General features: G+C 41.3%; 1 protein-coding gene across 5 annotated transcripts in view; it reads left to right on the forward strand.

Moving 5' to 3' along the window:
* STK39 (serine/threonine kinase 39) overlaps positions 1–19793 on the forward strand; it is a 332909-nt gene that overhangs the window by 171450 nt on the left and 141666 nt on the right. For all 5 annotated transcript variants that reach the window (XM_080670642.1, XM_080670643.1, XM_080670644.1 and 2 more), the window contains exons 13-14: positions 743–805; positions 2504–2571. In XM_080670642.1, the coding sequence (XP_080526768.1) occupies positions 743–805; positions 2504–2571 (131 nt within the window). The remainder of the gene's footprint in view (positions 1–742; positions 806–2503; positions 2572–19793) is intronic.

Below are 19793 nucleotides of genomic sequence, written 5' to 3' on the forward strand. Positions count from 1 at the left end.
TTTCTGCTGAGTTCTGATTATTTTAGAATTGATAGTAAGTTTAGAAATGGAAACTCCCTTTTCGTCCTTTTTCATTGCTGTTTCTCTTGGAGTTTATTTTGGTCTTTCAATTTTTCTTCAGGGCAGAGTTCACAAAAGTAGGGCTTGATGCTAAAATATTTTGGGTACCACATTAGGGCCGGGTTTCCAACGTTGAGAGAAAAATAGAACCTATCACTGTGGCATTCCTGTTTCTGAAAATGTTTGAAAAACCTAACTATCCCTTTATGTTTTTAAAACCCAGTGAATAAGTTGCTCAAAGTAATCATGAATGGGGTAGGTTTTACTAGTCTTAACATCCTTTCATTAGGAGACCCTTAACTTTAAATGAAATTATAGGATAAGAAAAAATGGCCCTGGGCATTTTTCTGTTACCGAGTTTAAAATAGTCCATGCCTTTCACTTCAGCACAGTGGTTCTTTAAAATCGTTTGGGTGAGTCAGGGCACTTCTTAAAGATACAGTCCTTTCCTGTCTCCATGAAATTCTGAATTAGTCTGGGTGCAGCTCAGAAATCTTTGATATGTGTCCCAGGTAATTCCAATGCAGAGAGCAAAAGGACCACACATTGGGAAATACTGCTTTAAAATTACCTAGGTTATTTAAAATGTTTGTCTCTGATAATTGGGACTTCGTGCAGCCACACTGACCCTACTGTCTCATTTTGGTTTCCTTAATTGCTGTAACGGTGGCTCTCTTAACAGATGGTGGTGAACGCCAGTGGCATACCCGAGCAGATACAGTCCCTTTCTGTGCAGGACTCCCAGGTATGTTTCTCCGCCAGTCATTTATGTCTAAGATGCTCTGTGAATAGATTTTTTTAAGAAAAACTAACACTTGAGAAGGATGGATAATTTCAGGGGCCTGTAAACTCTTTTTAATAGGTATGGAGAAAAGAATACTGTCACTATTGACCATGATTTTCAGGGCCTCCAACCTTTAAATGATGGGTTCAAGAGCAAGGATTAAATGCCGGACTGCCTCTGAAATTGCTGGCACTGTGTGAAATAAGAAAAGGAAAGAAAATGACTCACCATTCTGTTAGATTCCAGCCACAAAACACTGTAGTTATCTGATACTTTTCTTCTTTGTTCCTGGTTGGATTTCTATAACCTGTTTTCATAATTCTTTTATCATTGAATTTTATGGGCCAATTTATCTCTACAACTTGCCTTATAAAAACAATAGTTCAGTGCCTATGAGATGCATTTGTATTAAATGTTATATGACACAAGATGTGTGCCACGAGCTGGCTTGGGTGCTAGTGAAGTGTGATGACCTGTCGGCGGACAGGGAGCCAGAGTGCAGGTGCCCATACGGTTTTGCTGCATAATTAACGGGCAAGCCCTCTGCACTCAAACTGGTTATACTATCAAGCCCCAATAGCTTTAGCAACCACAAGTTTCCCCCCCAAGTCTGCATATTCCATTTGAATTCGTTTCTGGCCTACCTGATCTGTGTTTGATGAATTGGTTGTATACTGAGGAGACAGTGAGATTTCATGGTTGCAGGAAGCAACCATTTCATGTTTGAGGTCAGATATCTAGTCCTTGCCCTTATTTTATAGCTGAGGAAGCAAAGATCTGCAGTGGTTAAGTGGCTCATGAAGGCTGCGCTACTGGTTAGCGCAGAGGCAGGGTTCAATGTAGGTCTTCACACTATCAGGCAACTCAGTAAAACACCTGGAGATAAAATGGAGGGATGGGTTGAACGATGAAAGGCAAGTCAGGCATCATGACGAGTCAGAAGGCAAAGAGAGTAAACAGGAAAAGGCATGAGGATAACTAGAGATGTATAACGTGATGTAGGTTAGGCCTTATTTTCATATATCCTATTTTCTTCTCCCAGAAACCTTTTGAGGCAGGTATCTATCCCCATTTTGTAAATGGAGAAGTAGGTTCAGAGAATGACATGCCCACAGTTACATAGCTGGGCAGTGGCAGAGCCAAGGCTTGACTTGAAATCCCTTATTTTTCTACTCTAACAGGAAGGTCTACTCATGTGCAGGGATTGACAGGAGGAGGGGTAGGCTGAGGCATCATGACCGGTGATCTGTATTCGAGGTGAGGAAGGCACAAAAGATAAACAGTGGCCTGATCTACTGGTTCCACCTTCCTCTGCATCCTGAGGGTTCAGGTGCCCAAACAATTCTCTGTGCATCCCCACGGCCCAGTGGGGAACAGCCCATGGCTCTGGTTGCCAGGTGCCCCATTAGATGGGTGAGCCGCCGCCTTTGGACTTATTGTAATTTATACCAACTGTTTGGGGGCTCATGCTACGATAAAATACCAGTGGTCACAGTCGACCTCCGCACAGAGGTGATCTGTGGCTAAATAAGACCAGCACGTGTAAAGATGTAGTTTGGAAATTTCCAGAAAGAAAAGGATGTACGAATCAAGGGATGTCATGATTTCATTTGGTTGTTTCCTGAGTTTATGACACTGTTTGCTGTTTTGTTTTTAAAGGGCCTGCCCAACGCTAATGAGGACTACCGAGAAGGTTCTTGTGCTGTGAACCTCGTTTTAAGATTAAGGTAAATGATATTGTTGTTCACTTTGTAGTGCTTTCCTGTAGTACAATATTCCCATCTCCTTCAGTAACGTTTCATAGCATTAGCATAAAGTAAGACTGCTAACTTCCTTGATTTCCCGGAGCAGCCAGTGTATGCTGTGTTCCCAGGACTAATTGCTCTCTTCTGGTTGCTTACTAAGAAACAGCAAGAAAGCAAAGCGCCATCTGAGTGTGTCTGCAGGCGCAATGCACCCTTCATTAAGTTTTCTTTTCCTTGCCGTTTCATTCTCGGGTTTTTCTTTTTCTTTTTTACAATGTGAGATCACAGTAAGAGACTTTTAATGAGTTTCTTTCACACTTCAGCAGCCGGTCTCTGTCAGAAATAAACCATGCTTGTACTACAAGTGGCCTGTTCAGAACATTCTTCAGTGGCAGGTTTGATCAGCCACTGTGGAGAAATGACAGATCTATTTTGAAATGGATACAAACATGGTGCCCGGCAGTAGAGTCCTTGTATCTAGTGTGAATGAAAGCTCCTTCTGTGTCAAGGATTTTTAAGTTTTAAGGTCCACGTTCTTTGTTAAGAATTTGGTGTCTCGGGACAAAAGAAATGTGCTTAAACTTAATTGTAAAGAGCTGAATTTACCAGGTAAATCAGAATACAGGCACATTTTAGAAGGTGTCTTAACATAAGTTATACGCATTCTCCTTTGACAAACACATAAAGCGCATGGCTTATGGGCCATTTTCAGAGCTGTGGCTGTAAAAAGCAGGTTCATTGTCAAGGTTCGTTTCCAGCCCTCTGCATTATCGTGGTCTGTCAGGGCAGATTATCATTGCCATACTCATCCCTTCCTTCTGACGGCTGTTCACAACCTGCAGTGCATTTTCTCATCCTTACCGGGGACTCTCACAACAACCCTTGGTGTAATTTAATTCAGTTGATTTCCAAAGAATTCACGAAGTGAAATTACCACAAGACTGTTTTCCTTATATTTGAAAGTAGCCTTGCTTATGAGTTACAATTAGTGTATTTTGAGAGCCCTGAATAATGAAATAGCTCATTCCCTTCTTATTTGACTTTGGAACCAGGTACTCCTGTCATTTATTTGTCACTTGTTCATTTATTCATTCAGTCCACCCGTATTCATGAGAAACCCATGCTGAGCTGGGCTCAGTGTTTGTCATTGAGATGCAGAGGTGAGGAGATGGTGAAGGTCACGGTCCAGTCCACTGAGTATGTGGTGTTGGAAGTGACCTTTAGAATCCAGTCTCCTACTTGGTTCATGCAGGAATCTTTTCTTTAGTGTCCCTTTTCTTTATTTACCCAGTCTCTGCACATCCTTCAGCTCACTGTTTTCCCAGGATCACCCCCATGAACATGAAAAGCTTTCATTGTGACAGTTCATCTTCCTCCTGAAGATTCAGCTGACCCTCCTGTTCGGAATTCTTATGGGCTCAAATTTTGGCCCTCAGAGCAACTCTCAGTTTCTCTGGATAAAAGTCTCCTGAAGAGTGTGTTAAAATGAGTGTTTCCACCCTTACCTTCAAATATTGTTTTGCACTAGGTACTAGAACAATATGGGACTAATGCATTTCCTCATTCCTCTGAGAGCCATTTGTATATTTGCAATGCTTGTTCTTCTCTTTTCTCAGGCAAAACAGTGCATGGAACTTCAGTCATGCTTCTCATAATATAGTTAGTTCTCTGTCCCCCTCATAATCCTGGATGTTCAACTTCACTGACATTTAGTCCACACCTGCTTTTGTTACCTTTTCCCTCTTGGATCTTTCTAGGGGGTGGTTTTCCTGAGTTTGTGGCTTATTTCACTACTCCTACAGGATGCTCTATGAAGAAATAAGTAATGAAACAGTGTGTATGGAATCTACCTATTATATATACACACAAACACACCTTTTTTTGAAATCACAAGGAACATTAACATTAAAGGTTCTAAGAAAAGTCTTATAGGAAAGGAATTTATTTACTCTAAAGCCTATTTGACCTCAGAATTCTTTTCATGCAATTGTTTTCCAGTTTAACATTGTCCCTTTTAAATATATTTTATTGATACTTTACAGAGAGGAAGGGAGAGGGATAGAGAGCTAGAAACATTGATGAGAGAGAAACATCGATCAGCTGCCTCCTGCACACCTCCCACTGGAGATGTGCCTGCAACCAAGGCACATGCCCTTGACCGGAATCGAACCCGGGACCCCTCAGTCCTCAGGCCGACGCTCTATCCACTGAGCCAAACCGGTTTTGGCAACATTGTCCCTTTTAAATGTGGCACCTGCATTTACATACAGGCCTCATGATGTGGTCTGAGCAGGCTGAATACAGTAGTAAGATCATGTGATATTTTTACAAATCACAAGCTATATTTTTCCTAAATCAGGCCAAGTTTTCATTGCCTTTTGAAATATCCATGTACCTTGGCAAATTAGCATGACCTAAAACTCAGACTAAACCTGATTTTGATTTTTTCATTTGAAGGTCTAGCAAGACTAATTCTGAACTGCAACATGTGTTTTAACATTCTCTGTCTTAACATTATCACTATAATAATTAATCTGTTGGTTTTGATTCATTGCTTACCCACCATACATTTCACTCTTGATTGTCAGTGTGTCATATTAGTTACAGTGTTTGGTTTATCATATTGTCAAGTGATGATATCCAGTCTTTGACATCTTTATCCAAAACATTAACATGTTCAGTAGTTCAAATAGGATAGAGCCTCTGGCATCTGTTAGAAACTGCTCACTGTCTTAAATGACTTTCAATAATTGCCTAGTATTTTATGATATAGTTGCTCAACCAGAACCAAATCCTATTGATTCCCCTGCCTTTTAGTGATTGTGAACTATTCAGAAGGATGTCATAAAAGGATCCATTGGAAGTGTTGCTGACATTAAGACATACTATAACGATGGTATTTTCCTGAATCTAACCACCTAGAAACATCTTCACAATATGGGAATGATTTTTATTTTATTTTCAGCGAACATTTGTTTGTATACATTTGTATACAATTGTTTGTATACATCTCCCCCCTATAGTTTTACAAGGTCTTTCTTTAAGTTAATGTTTTTGTAATATTTGAGAACTTGTGACTCTCTCAGAATATACTGTTAGACCCCTTGAAGGGCAATCCTTGTACTTTAACTTGAGAAATAGCTTTTGAAAGTGAAAGGTTAAATGCTATTAAATTTTTGTGACCACTCTGTGCTGATAGTGTAAACAGCAAGTGTATTTATTCTTTCTATAAATGTTTATTGAGCACCTACTATGTGCACGGTGCTATTCTAGGTGCTATGATAAACAGGGCAGGGGGAGGGGGATAACAAAATTTCTTGTCCTCTAAAAACTTACATTTTGAAGGTGGGGAGAAGAACAATTCAAATATTTATATTCTATGTTATGATATGTAAAGTTCTCCGAAGGTAGAAAGCATAGGGAGTGCTGTTCTATACTGAGGAAGGCATGGGAGTTTTCTACTGCTGCGTGACCAGCTGCCACAAACTTAGTGGCTTAAAACAATACCCATTTACTCTCTCTCAGTTTCTTTAGGGCAGAAGTCTGGGCACAGCTGAGATGGTTTCTCTGCTGCGTCTCACAAGGCTATAATTCAGGCTTGCTTGGAGCTCAAGGTCTTCCAAGCTCCTCTGAGTGTTGTCAGAATTCAGTTCCTTGCAGTTGTGGACTGAAGTCCTCACTCCTTCAGACCACCTCATTCCACAGGTAGTTCGCAATGTGACCTGGCTTTTTTTTTTTTTTTTCAAGGGCAGCAAGAGACCCGCTCCCTTCTCCTCCACGGGCTCAGTCCCCCTGTTAAAGGTTGAATCCCATTCTATCTAGGATAATCTCCCTTTTGAGGAAGTCAAAATCAGCCAATTTGGAACTTTTAATTACATCTGCAAGATCCCTTCACCTTTTCCACATAACATAACTTAATGGTGGAATGGCAGCCCATCATATCTAAAGATCCCACTCACACTGAGGGGAGAGGATTATGCAGGACATGTACACCTGGGTGCAGGGCATATTGGAGACCATCCTAAAATTCTGCCTTCCAACGAAGGGTGCTCTGAAGACAGTGACATTTGAGCAGACCACTGATGGAACTGAGGATTCAGGCAATAAGTTGTTTGGAGGAAAAGAGTTCTATGCAGAGCAAACAGTGATTGCAAAGGTTCTGAGTGGGGAGCATGTTACTCCAGTTATAAAACAGCCAGGGCCCCAGCGGGACCGAGTGGTAGGGGTGAGGCCAGAGAGCTGGCAGGGGCTGAATTGTGTAGCACTGTGAAGCCTTTGGTGAAGACTTTGGATTTCTCTGTTAGTGGGTGGGAAGCATTGGAGGTTTGTGAGTAGGAGAGTGATACGTGAGTTCAACTTTAAAATGAGCACTGTGGTTGCTTTATGGAGAGACCCTTTAGGGTGGGAGCAGGGGGCGATGATATGACCTGGACCAGGGTGGGGAGTAATGGAGGTGATACCAATTATTGAACTCTGGTTGGAGGAGTGAGAACTCAGAGATCACTCAAGGTTTGGGCTTGAAAATATGGGTGTATGGAGTTGCTGTTTCCTGAGTGGAGGTTGCAGGTTGGGGTAGAATCAAGAGTTCAGGTTCAGATATGGTAAATTTGGGCTGTCTAGTGGATATCTGTGTGATAATATAGGGCAGCAGTCGCCAATTGGTGGTCCGTGGACCACTGGTGGTCCGTGATGTCCAAAAGGTTGGTGACCACTGATACAGGGTGCATGAGTCTAGATTTCATAGGAAATATATTGCTGGGCTATAAATACATTTGAGAATTGTTGTTACTTGAGGTATTTAAAGCTATGAAAATTATATGTGCTCACCTAAGGAGTGATGAGGGTAAAGAAGATAGTGGTCTGGTGTACTCTTAGGCGGTGCATGGATGAGGAGCAATCGCCTCATTGGCAAGGAGAGGCTGATGAAGCAGAGGAGAGCTCAGAGGAGCACCTCAAGAAAAGAGGAGTGAAAAGCTGCATCTATTAATAGATCAAGTACAATGGAAACTGAGAATTCACCGTTGTATCTGGCAAAATGTAGCACATCCTTGGCAAGAGTTGTTTCATTGGAGTGATAGGGAAAAAGGCCTGATTGAACTGGGTTCAAGACAGAGTAGCAAGAGAGAACATGAGGCAACAACGATAGATAACTTGTTAGTACATCTAACTCCAGCTAGAAAATTGCTATGTACAGGGAACTAAAGAAATGGGTGGTAGCTCAATGAGAATATAAGGTGAAGGGAGTTTTTGGGTTTTTTTTTTTTGAAAAAGCGTTGTGTATAGGTTAATGGGAATGATCCAATAGAGAAGGAAAAATGGAATGAGAGAGGAGATATGGTAAGACTGGTGTCCTCAGGTGGGTGGGAAGGCTGATTCCTAGGTGTGCCGTAGATGTCAGACTTAGCAGCATGGGAAGGTCCCCTGTTGGACTGTGCCGGGGAGGGGCAGGGACATGGGTGGGTTTGGGTAGGGACACGAGGAAGCCCTCTGCTGTTGTTTCTATTTTTGTAGTAAAATAATGCGTGCCATCATTTGAGAGTGAGGAAGGAAAAGATGGTCAAGGTTTGAGAAATGGGGAGGTAATTGTGTAGGTCCGTGGTCAGCAAACTGTGGCTCGCGAGCCACATGTGACTCGCAAGCTGCGGTTTGCCGCTCTGTTGATTAATGAGTTTGCCGACCACTGACCTAGACTCTCGATTCCAATAATTACAGGTTGTTGTTGTTCCTTGTGATTAAGCCCCTATCCCAGTGGTCGGCAAACTCATTAGTCAACAGAGCGGCAAACTGAGCCGCAGTTTGCCGACCACTGGTGTAGGTGAACTGGAGAGTAAAGTTCCCACGGCAATGTGGAATGATAAACATGCTACACCAGGAATCACTTGAGTGTAGTGATTGTAAATTTAAGGACATTATCCTCAGGTCTCAACATAAATGTGTGTGTGACTGATTGTAGTTGAAACAGAAATGCAACATTTAAAACATTTATCGAGACAATGGAATACTATGTGGCTGTAAAAATGTAGGCGCTCTTATCCTTTGCAACAGCATGGATGGACCTGGAGTTTATTATGCTAAGTGAAATAAGCCAGTCAGAGAAAGACAAATATACCATGATCTCACTTATATGTGGGATCTAAGGAACAAAATAAACGGACGAACAAAATAGGTCCAGGGGTATGGATGCATGGAACAGACTGACAGACCTCAGCGGGGAAGATGGGAAGGGATTAACCAATCAACTCGTATGCCTATGTGCATAACCAATGGACACAGACAGTAGTGTGGTAAAGGCTTGGGGTGGGCAGGGGCTGGGTGGAGGGGGGAAGGAATGGGGACATCTGTAATACTATCAACAACAACATAGATAGATGATAGATAGATAGATAGATAGATAGATAGATAGATAGATAGATGATAGAGGTTTCTGTGAGCACACCCTTAGGCCCCAGTTTTACAAACCCTGTTTAAATCGTATAGAAATGTGGGTTGGGATTATTCTCAGTAATCTCTTGAGTGCAGGGTGGCAGTATCATGCCCTCTTCTCTCACCACCAGCACCCACTGATAAGTCTGAGTGCCTTCTCTTAGAACCTGCAAAGTTACATGGTCATTGAGGATCAGAAACCTGCCACCCAGTGTTGGCCTCTGCCATACAATTTTTTCATGCTCCATTTCCCATGTGAAATTTACTCTGGATCACTTGTACCACCTCTGGGCCCAGAAAAGCTGTCTCCTTAGCCCGTCTGCAGGAGACGAAACTGAGAGGTGGTTCTGGCCAGTGTTGATCAGATTTTAGAAACTCCCATGCCCCCTTTTGTACCCTTCTCATTCCTTTTCATCTCCACATCAAGATTCTGATATATGTGTATACATATATATATATATATAAATGAACACACACACAACACCTTTACCCTCCGTCTTTGCAAATCACTGGTCCAGGCAATGTGTGGTCATCGGGTATTGGGAAACAGTGCGCTTGCCTTTCTTATCCCCTGAGGTCATGAGGGCATGACATTTATGTGTGTTACGCTCCACAGGCTAGTGGATAGAGACTTCAGGTCAAGCCAGCCTTTCATCAGTTCTTAACTAATGCTGTATAGGTGGCTGCCCTCTCCACCTCTTGGAAAGGTCATTCTGAAATTTTGATGTAGCATTTTACACACCTACCTGCTAGGAATGTGCCCCCACCCGCCTCAGTCTCCCAGGTTGCCAGGTAAACCTCACCTTCATTCTGTAAGTAGGACACTGAGAAATATTTTACTTTTCAAAATGTCAGATTCTACAAGAAATGACTGATACATAGTAGCTAAAAGTAGCATATTTATGTCTTCATTTTTTCCATTCATTTCTGGTGATCATAGGCAAAAGACTGAGGAGGCAAAAGCTAATTTCTTCCTTGAAAAAAATATTATACTGCTTTAACTTGATTTTAGAACTGACCTGTTATACGTGAGGTTGGAGAGAAAGGATTAGACTTTAGGTCTCAAAGTTAAATGCTGGATGGAGATAGCTCAAACTTAGATTTTTCTGTTATGTACTTTCCTGCAAATGTTCTTTTGTCCATTGTGCATATGATAATGCCATCTATATTAATTTTTTTAAAAAGACTGAGTATCATAAAGTTAGGTACAAAGTAAGGAAATCCTCTTTAACACACCTCAGGAGGAAAATACCAAGTGGGCCACCTCAGAATTTGTATACTGTCAGTAGAGGGCAGTACAATTTCTGGTTTGAGCTAAACATTGTACCAATATTTTGCCATTAGTGTATTTTTTTCATAAAACAAGATAGATATGTATTTGACATAAAACGTGTTTTTTAGAATCAGGCTCAGTGATTTGGAAACATGATGAACTTAGTTAAATTGTTAATTCCTTTGTGGCGGATGCCGTTCACACTTTGACAGTTCAGCCATGTGGATTGCAGTTACATTTTGCTGAAGGCAGCCATGCCAGTTGTTGCCATGCATAGATGCTCTGAATGGTATAGCCCATCAATTCGCTCATAATGAACCTACCTTTTTATTAGGTAGCACTGTCATTAAACCTTGATGGGCCAGTGAAAGACCCCAGGCACAAAACAGCTTTCCTGCTTGAAGGGGAAAACGATCTTTAGAATACGATACCTATTTTAACATCCTTCAACACGGCAGTATCATCTAATTTGACTTATTATTTGACTTAATAAATTATAATTTCATAAAGAAAGTTGAATTTGATAAAAACAATATTGATTACTGTTTTAACATCAGTATGCCTGACTTCCAATTCCATATCATTGTCATTCATGAGGGATTATAATTCTTAATTTTTTTCTCTAGCTTGCGAAATCAGGTTAATTGCATAATCTTACTAGTCAAGTGGTTTGAAGGCTTGATTACTTTTTCCCCAAAAGGTTAAGTAGTATAGGCATGGTGTCCAATTGTGGCAATGCTTTCAAGTACATGTTGTTTTTTTTCCCAGCAAACTGCTTATTTATGGCTTTTTTTGTGCAAGGCTTTGTTGAAAATCCAAAGATGAATAAGACAGGGTTTTTGTGTTCAAAGAGCTTACCGTGTAGGCGGAGAGATCAGACCCTGCACAAATGACTCCAGCAATGGTAGAAAGTGGTAAATGCAATAAGACAGATGAAAAGAAGAGCTATGGGTAAAGGAAGGTGAGAGCCCTTTTCCCTGAATGCTACCTTTGGGTTACTTGTTCCCATAGTAACCAGAGTTTATTTTTTTTACCATCCAGATTTTGAGAAGAGTAATGTTTAGGTTGAATCCAGGGGCGGCAGTGTCAGGCCTTATCAGACTTTCATTATTTCTGAGAAGACCATGTTTGTTTTCCAGGAGTGGAATGTGTTATTATGTAGGCAACACATTACTAGAAATCCAGTTCTTTAATATGAAAAATATTTGGCATTTCACTGAATTTTTTGAATGTTCTGTTTTGGTCAATTTCCATTTCTTTAAGGATTGAAGTCCTCATCCCACATGTTGGCTTATTGTCAGTGAGACTCTTCGCAAAGCTGACACTCCTGCTCCGTACCAGGCACTGTGACAAGCACTATGTGCGCTTCTGTTGTTTAACCATCCTAAAACCTCCACAGCATCAGTACTGCTACTGACATCTCATAGCTGAGGAGATCAAGGTGTGAATCCATGGCAGTAATTTGTCCGGTGCCATACAGCTCAGACGGAGCAGACACGGGTCTTGAACTCAGGTCTGTTTAACACGCCGGTCCTGGCTCTTTTCCCCTCGAGCCTGCGGCTGTGTTCTATCAGTTCTGTTTTGAATGCAGTAAGAAACTCATGTACTTTTAGGATCATTACACGTACCTGTCTTTTCATTCATGTTTCACAGAAATGTTCTTTGAAAAGTGTTTCCTGATAAACTCATCATTAGATATTATGACAGGAATACCTGAAAGTATTTTAGGGGAGATGCTAAGTATGATGAGGCAACGAGCGGCCGACATTTGTAGTTTTTGTAATTTTGAAAACACTGACACATCACTTGCCCAATTTAATTTTCCTTTCACCCTGTGTTTGTTGCCCACAGATTACAGGAAAGATTGGAAATGTTAAGTCACTTTTCAAAGCTAGAACACCCAGGCTGGAGACTGGATCTTCTGACGTTGACTTAGTGTTGTTGATGGTGTGGTTCAGGGAGATAGCATGAGTACAGATGACATGGAGTAGTATAGGGTTGTGGGCCTTTTGCACATACAAAATATTTCTGCTGGTAATCATACTAAAGGAAGGCAGATTTATATTCAGAAAAACATGGTAATGTCAGGGAAGCAAAATAGAAGAACTAAAAATCATTCATTGTGAGATGTCATTTTTTTTTTCTGACAATGGAGCAGGAAGATGTTTGTGAGTACAAATATATTCAGCAATAGGGAATGTTAGAGTTTTTAAAATTTTAAGCAATATTTGGTCATCTTAGAATTTTAGAAAAGCAAAATAAATTAAAAGAAAAATAAGAACAAGAAATAAAATCCTTCTTAATATCACTACCCAAAGATACATCATTATTAGCCTCCTGATAAATATTCTTCTAGTCTTTTTTTAAACACTTACATTATTGCATAGTTTAGATTTTTTTTTAATACATTTTATTGATTTTTTACAGAGAGGAAGGGAGAGAGAGAGAGACAGTTAGAAACATTGATGAGAGAGAAACATCAATCAGCTGCCTCCTGCACACCCCCTACTGGGGATGTGCCCGCAACCAAGGTACATGCCCTTGACCGGAATCGAACCTGGGACCCTTGAGTCTGCAGGCCGACGCTCTATCCACTGAGCCAAACTGGTTAGGGCCATAGTTTAGATTTTTAAGATATTATTATGTGCCCTGGCCAGATAGCTCAGTTGGTTAGAGCATTGTCCCGATACACCACGGCTGCAGGTTGGATCCCCAGACAGGGCACATACAAGAATCAACCAATGAAGGCATAAATAAGTGGAACAACAAAATCGATGTTTCTCTCTCTCTCCCTCCCCCTTCCTCCCTGCCTCCCTCCTTTTCCCTTGCTCTTTCCCTCACTCTAAAACCAATCAGTTAAAAAAAGATTGTGTAAATATTTTACTTATTTTTATTAAACACAGTGTTTTATAAGCTTTATTTGGTAATGTCTTTGATATCTTTTTATATCAATGAGTATAAATAAATCTACACAATCCTTTTAAGTGGCTGCCTTATATTTTGACTGAATGTGACAAAACATATTACTTAAAAAGTACTATTTGATACTTACAGAGTTCCCAGTTTTTAAGAATAGCAACATGTAAAAGCTTATACATGCAATAATGATGGTTGAAAACTGCCCCATAGGAAAATCCCTTTTAGCACTGAATTTTGACTGTGGTGAAATGCTCAGACTTTGAGAAACCTGGAGCTGCATGACTAAGCCCAGCATCAAAGCACCTGGGGATTATAAGGGCTGCTTATGACTCTCAGGTGGGCAGAGGATGTCACTGTCCAGGTAGCATCTGACACCCCTTCCTCGCCCTGCAATAGGGCTGAGTTCTTAGAGCAGCATTTCAACGAAGGCACTGCACTGAAGCCGCCAACATGAATTATTATGGAGTGTCACCTGCTCACCAATGATGAACACAAACATAAGGTTCCATTTGCCAGTGTTCTTTGGGGTTCTCCCTTCTAGTGCATATTCTTTCAGAAATCCTCCCTGGCTGCTTTCTGGGCTTAGAGAAAGTGTCATGTGACATGTAACAGTTGGAGAAATGAGAGAGTGTCTTTGCAAGCATGTCAAACTCGCTGCCGGCGGGCCACACATTTGACATGCTTGCAGCCTTATGCAATGCCTAGCATGGGACAGACCCAATAAATGTGTGTTACCAAGTGCCAACTGACGGATTCTTAACTAGAGGCATGTCTCACAAACTGTCAGTATCAAGATGCTTCACAGGACCTTTATTTGTGTGCAGCTCTTTCTTTTTGATGTAGTAGAAATGTGTACAGAAATGTGTACAGGAAGTCTGCACTAGATTTCCTCTATGATCATTCCCATGTAAGATAATACTTTGGATATAATAACTATATCTTATTTTTTAAAGCATATGGACTCCAAGCTGTAAGAACAGTGAGACATAATTTCGGTAGCAGTGATATAAAAGAAGTTGTACTGACCGATGATCCCTACAGTGTTCTCTGCCCTTCCTACACACCCAGCTCGGATTACTTCTCCTAGGGCAGTGGTCGGCAAACTGCGGCTCACAAACCACATGCGGCTCGCGAGCCTCGGTTTGCCGCTCTGTTGACTAATGAGTTTGCCGACCACTGACCTAGACTCTCAATTCCAATAATTACAGGTTGTTGTTGTTCCTTGTGATTAAGCCCCTTTCCCAGTGGTCGGCAAATTCATTAGTCAACAGAGCGGCAAACCGCGGCTCGTGAGCCACATGTGGCTCAAGAGCCACAGTTTGCCGACCACTAGGGTATCCATTGGCTGTACCTGCCTCGGGCTCTCAGGACCAAGTCTCAACATGCAAGTTTTGAAGTGTCAGTGTAATACGTTTTTTTCCTCTAGACCCCTCCCTGGTAGAAGTTTCCCTAATATTCTCTTAAAAAGTCTTCTTGACTCCTTAGGCTGTCTAAAGGTGGAAGCTGGCCTGCCCCTGGCGAGCTTACCCATAACCGCAGCTCTGAGATTAGCTGTTATCTAACCTCAGAGAACTGCAGTGAATTGTGCAATGTCACATGACCAGTCACTGTCCATGCCAGGAACAGCACCCCAATGTCCACTCACCCAGGAGTAGCCTCCTTGCTCTCCTCTCTCATTATAAGCTCCCCTGTGCTCCGGCTGGCTGCTTTTACTTACTGGACTAATCGTATGGTCTCATTTCTGGGACTTTCACATCTTCCCTGAACTCTTCTTTCTCATGAGCTTTTTAATGTCATTGCACAGATCAACATGAAGAGGAAATGTCTGGAAAGTAGTGGATACCATAAATAGCTTTGGTGGCATTGAAGTCAGTGTTAATTACGTGCTACCTTGATTGTTGATAGTCTGAAATCTTCACAAATGCCGTAGTGGTTCAAGTTACCCTCTCTGACTGCACCGAGGCTGTCTCCCTTACCCTTTTTTTATATTCTACATTTCCTGGCTGCGGCTGAGGTAACCTGCCACTCTTAGCATTCTAAAAACTCTCCGCTCTGGTTTTATTGGGGAAGGTTGTCTCTTAGGACATGTCCTCTTGATCAGAGCTGAATAATTCCGAGGAGTGTTTGCAGTTATTTCAGTTCTCAGTTACCATGTCCCTGGAGATAATGAGCGGTAAGATCCCTCTCCCAGAATGTTGAAGGTAACGAGCAGCTTTCAGTTTGGGGGCGTTCTTTGCATTAACTTTTCTTTCCCCGTTGAAACCAGACTTCTTGGAATATACGTTCAACTTTTTATTTTGCAATTCCCAGAGTTCTAGAAAACTTTGTTCTTCTACAGTTGTTAACTGGTGGTATAGTGGGAAATCTCTGCCGCTCAGTGAGCGTCATTGGATGGTCTTTGTATTAGTTTTCTATCTCTGCCTTAAGAGATTACCACACACCAAGAGGCTTAAAACAGCACATGTATTATCCCACAGTTCTGTCAGACAGAAGTCTAACACCGGTCTCAGTGGGCTGTGTCCCTTTCAGGAGGCTCTAGAGGAAAAGCTGTTTCCTGGACTTTTGTTTGAAGACTTGTTTGTTTATTTTTTTAGAGCAGTTTTAGGTTTACATCAAAATTGAGAGGAAGGTATAGAGACTTCTCATGGTCAGGGCACATGCCTGGGTTGCAGGCTTGATCCCCAGTGGGGGCGTGCAGGAGGCAGCAGATTGATGTTCTCTCTCATCTATGTTTATCTCTCTCTCTTCCTCTCCCTTCCTCTCTCTGAAATCAATAAAAACATTTTTTAAAAAGAATAACCAAACTGTCTTCCAAAATGGCTGTACCATTCTGTGTTCCACCAGCAATGAATGAGCATTCTTGTTGCTTCATATTCTCGTCAGTGTTTGTTGTTGGTGGTATCATTGCCAGTGTTCTAGATTTTGGCCCTTCTAATAGGTGTGTAATGATATCTCATTGTTGCTTTAATTTGCATTTCTCTGATGACATATGATGTTCCACATCTTCTCACATGCTTATTTGCCATCTGTATACCTTCTTTGGTGAGGTGTCTAGTAAAGTATTGGCCCAGTGCTCGCTTCAGCAGCACATATACTAAAACTAGAGGCCCAGTGCATGAAATTTGTGCATGAGTATGGTCCCTAGGCCTGGCCTGTGATCAGGGCCATCTTCCCCAGCTGCCCCGCCCCCCCTGCAACCACCCACCCCCTGTTCCCCATTCATCATCCAGAGATCGGAGCCTGACGGCCAGCGGGGAGGGACTGAAAAGTCAGCTGTTCCTGCCCGCTCACTGGCCCTGCCCCTGCCGTGGGTCGCCCTCTCTGTGGTGGGCTACCAGTGGGGCGGGGGCCTTGGCCTGGCTCTAACCACGTTCCCTGCCACCCACCTCCAGTTCCCCATTTGCCATCGGGCAATGGGAGCCTGCCAGCCAGGGAAAAGGACCAAGAGGTGGTCAGTGCGCCTCATAGTGAGTGGTTGAGCGGTCGTTCTGGTCGTTCTGCTATTAGGGTCAATTTGCATATTACCCTTTTATTATATAGGATTGGAATGATACAGAGAAGATTAGCCTGGCCCCTTTGCAAGGATGACATGCAAATTTTATTTAAAAAATAAAATAAAGTAATAAAAGATTTTGCCCAGTTTTCTTTTCTTTTTTTTCTTTGTTTTCTTATCATTGAGTTTCAAGATGAGAAACTCAATGTATGTTTTGGACCATTGTCCTTTATCACATATGTCTTTTGCAAATGACTTAATGAAGTCCAGATTATCAATTATTTCTTTCGTGGATTGTGCCTTTGGTATTGTGTCTAAAAAGGCATCATTGTACCCAAGGTCCTCTATGTTTTCTCCCAGCAGTTTTATAGTTTTGCATTTTACATTTAGGCCTATAATCCATTTTGAGTTAACTTTTTTTTTTAAATATATTTTATTGATTTTTTTTTACAGAGAGGAAGGAAGAGGGATAGAGAGTTAGAAACATCGATGAGAGAGAAACATCGATCAGCTGCCTCTTGCACACCCCCTAATGGGGATGTGCCCGCAACCAAGTTACGTGCCCTTGACCAGAATCGAACCTGGGACCTTTCAGTCCACAGGCTGATGCTCTATCCACTGAGCCAAACCGGTTTTGGCTTGAGTTAACTTTTATGAAGGATGTAAGGTCTGTGTTCCTTTGCATGTGTATATCCTGTTGTTCAAGTACCATATTTGCTTCAATCTATAGTCTTTGCTCCTTTGGCAAAGATCAGTGGACTATATTTATAGAGTATATTTTTGGGTTCTCTGTTCTATTCCATCTGTTTCACTAATACCACACTGTCTTGATTATTGCAGCTTTATAATAAGTCTTAAAGTTGGGTAGTGACAATCCTTCAACTTTGTTCTTCTCCTTTAATATTTTATTGACTATTCTGGGTCTTTTGCTTCTCCATATAAACTTTAGAATAAGTTGGTTGAAATCCACAAAATAACTTTCTGGGATTTTGATCAGAATTGTATTGAATCTAGTTGAGAAGAACTGACATCTTGACAATATGGTGGGTTGTTTTTTTGTTTTTTTGTTTTTATCTAGGAACATGGAATATATCTCCATTTATTTAGTTCTTTAATTTCTTTCGTTAGAGTTTTGTAGTTTCTCTTGTATGGATCTTGTACATATAGGGGTGGGTAAAAGTAGGTTTACAGTTGTTCATGTAATACAGTAATAATAATAATCCTATATAATAAAAGGTTAATATGCAAATTGATTAAATGGTTGAACAACTGGTCGCTATGACACGCACTGACCACCAGGGGGCAGACGCTCAGTGCAGGAGCTGCTCCCCGGTAGTCAGTGTGCTCACACAGGGCTCACAGCTGGTGAGCACAGTGGCAGTGGCAGTGGCACTAAGGATGTCCGACTGATGGCTTAGGCCCACAACCCAAGAGGGTGCAGGCTGGGCTGAGGATCACACCCCGCACACCCCGAGTGCACAAATTTTGTGCACTGGGCCTCTAGTGCAAGAATAAATTCAGTGATTTTTGTACCCACAGCTATAAAACCTACTTTTGCCCACCCCTATATTTGTTAGATTTATAACTAAGTATTCCATTTTTGGGGTCAGTGCTATTGTAAATGATATTATGTTCTTAATTTCCAGCTTTACTTATTCATTGGAAGCAATTGAATTTTGTATTTAAACATTGAATTTAGTAACCTTGCTATAACCACTTATTAGTTCCAGGAGTATTTTTTGTCTATTTCTTTTGAATTTTCTATATAGATGATCATTTTATTTATGAAGACAGTTTTATTTCTTTCTTCCCAATCTGTATGCTTTTAATTTTCTTTTCTTATCTTAATGCATTAACTAGTACTTCCAGTATGATGTTGAAAACAAGTGGTGAGAGGGGACATCCTGGCCTTCTACCTGGTCTTAGTGAGAAAGCTTTGAGTTCCTCACCATTAAGTACCATATTTTGGTGTAGGTATTTTTAGATATTCTTTATGAAGTTCAGGAATTCCCTCTATTCTTGGTTTCTTGAAAGTTTTTATCATTAACTTACCTGATCTTAAAAGCAGGGACTGAGGAACAGGTAGAAAATATCCCCTGTATTTTATGTAACAGCACCAATATAAAAACCCATCCCTTGAAAGGGATTAGAATTTGGCTATGTAGAGTAATTGGAGATTATCTGCAGAGCTCTTGCTAACCTACTTATCTCAGGGAGTTTTCTAAGTGAGGTAAGTAGTTAAGTAACTTTAATCTCCAAAAGAAAATAAGAGTTTTGGTGGAGTTTTTGATGCATTTGGGAACTGGAGATGCTGTAAAGCATACCTGGCCACAAAATACTTACGTAAGTCTTACTCAGAACCCGTTAGTTAATTTTTACTTGCAGAAGTATCTCTCTTTCCAGGGAAGTGCTAGAGGGCTTCTGCCCTGGGTAAGAGAGCAAACCACTTTCTCTGACACCAGGTGCCCTAGGAGTCTGGTCTTGGTTTCCCACACCCATCAGTTTGGGCCAGGAGTTCGCACTGATTGCATAAGTCAGAGCAGCTGCAGTGGGTACTTTAAGATGACTTTTCAATTCCCTACATAGAAAATTTGTCTGTGTGCCAGCTGATTGCTTTGTTGTCTTAATGGAGAAGCTCTGGGTATTCAATACAATCAAACTTCGCCAGTTTGTCTGAAATTGGTTCTAGATTTTCTTTCAGTGGAGTAGATGCAAGGTCAGCTCAGTGAAAATGCCATTGGGTTTTTGTACTTGGATACAATCTCTTTTTATGGCTTGATTGTACCATTTTGCTCCCTCCCGCAAAGAGGGAGCTTTCTCTGAGAATGTTCAGATGAAGTATTAAGCCTTTAAAAGGCTTAAAATGAATGTTTATTACCACAGCATGGGCTATACCATTTTAAACTCTTAGATTGTAAATCATGCCAAGGATCCTTGTCACATTGGCCTTTTGACTGCATTAGGCTAACTGCTCCGTTGAAGGGAAGTGTAGCATTTGCTTAGAGTATTTTTAGCACTATCAAGGTAACTAAAATGAACCTTTTTGCTTCTCAAAATATTCTGTTTCCCTCACCCAGAAGATGTAAAAGAAAATGA

Source organism: Plecotus auritus (assembly GCF_963455305.1).
Source record: "Plecotus auritus genome assembly, chromosome: 5".
NCBI lineage: Eukaryota > Metazoa > Chordata > Mammalia > Chiroptera > Vespertilionidae > Plecotus > Plecotus auritus.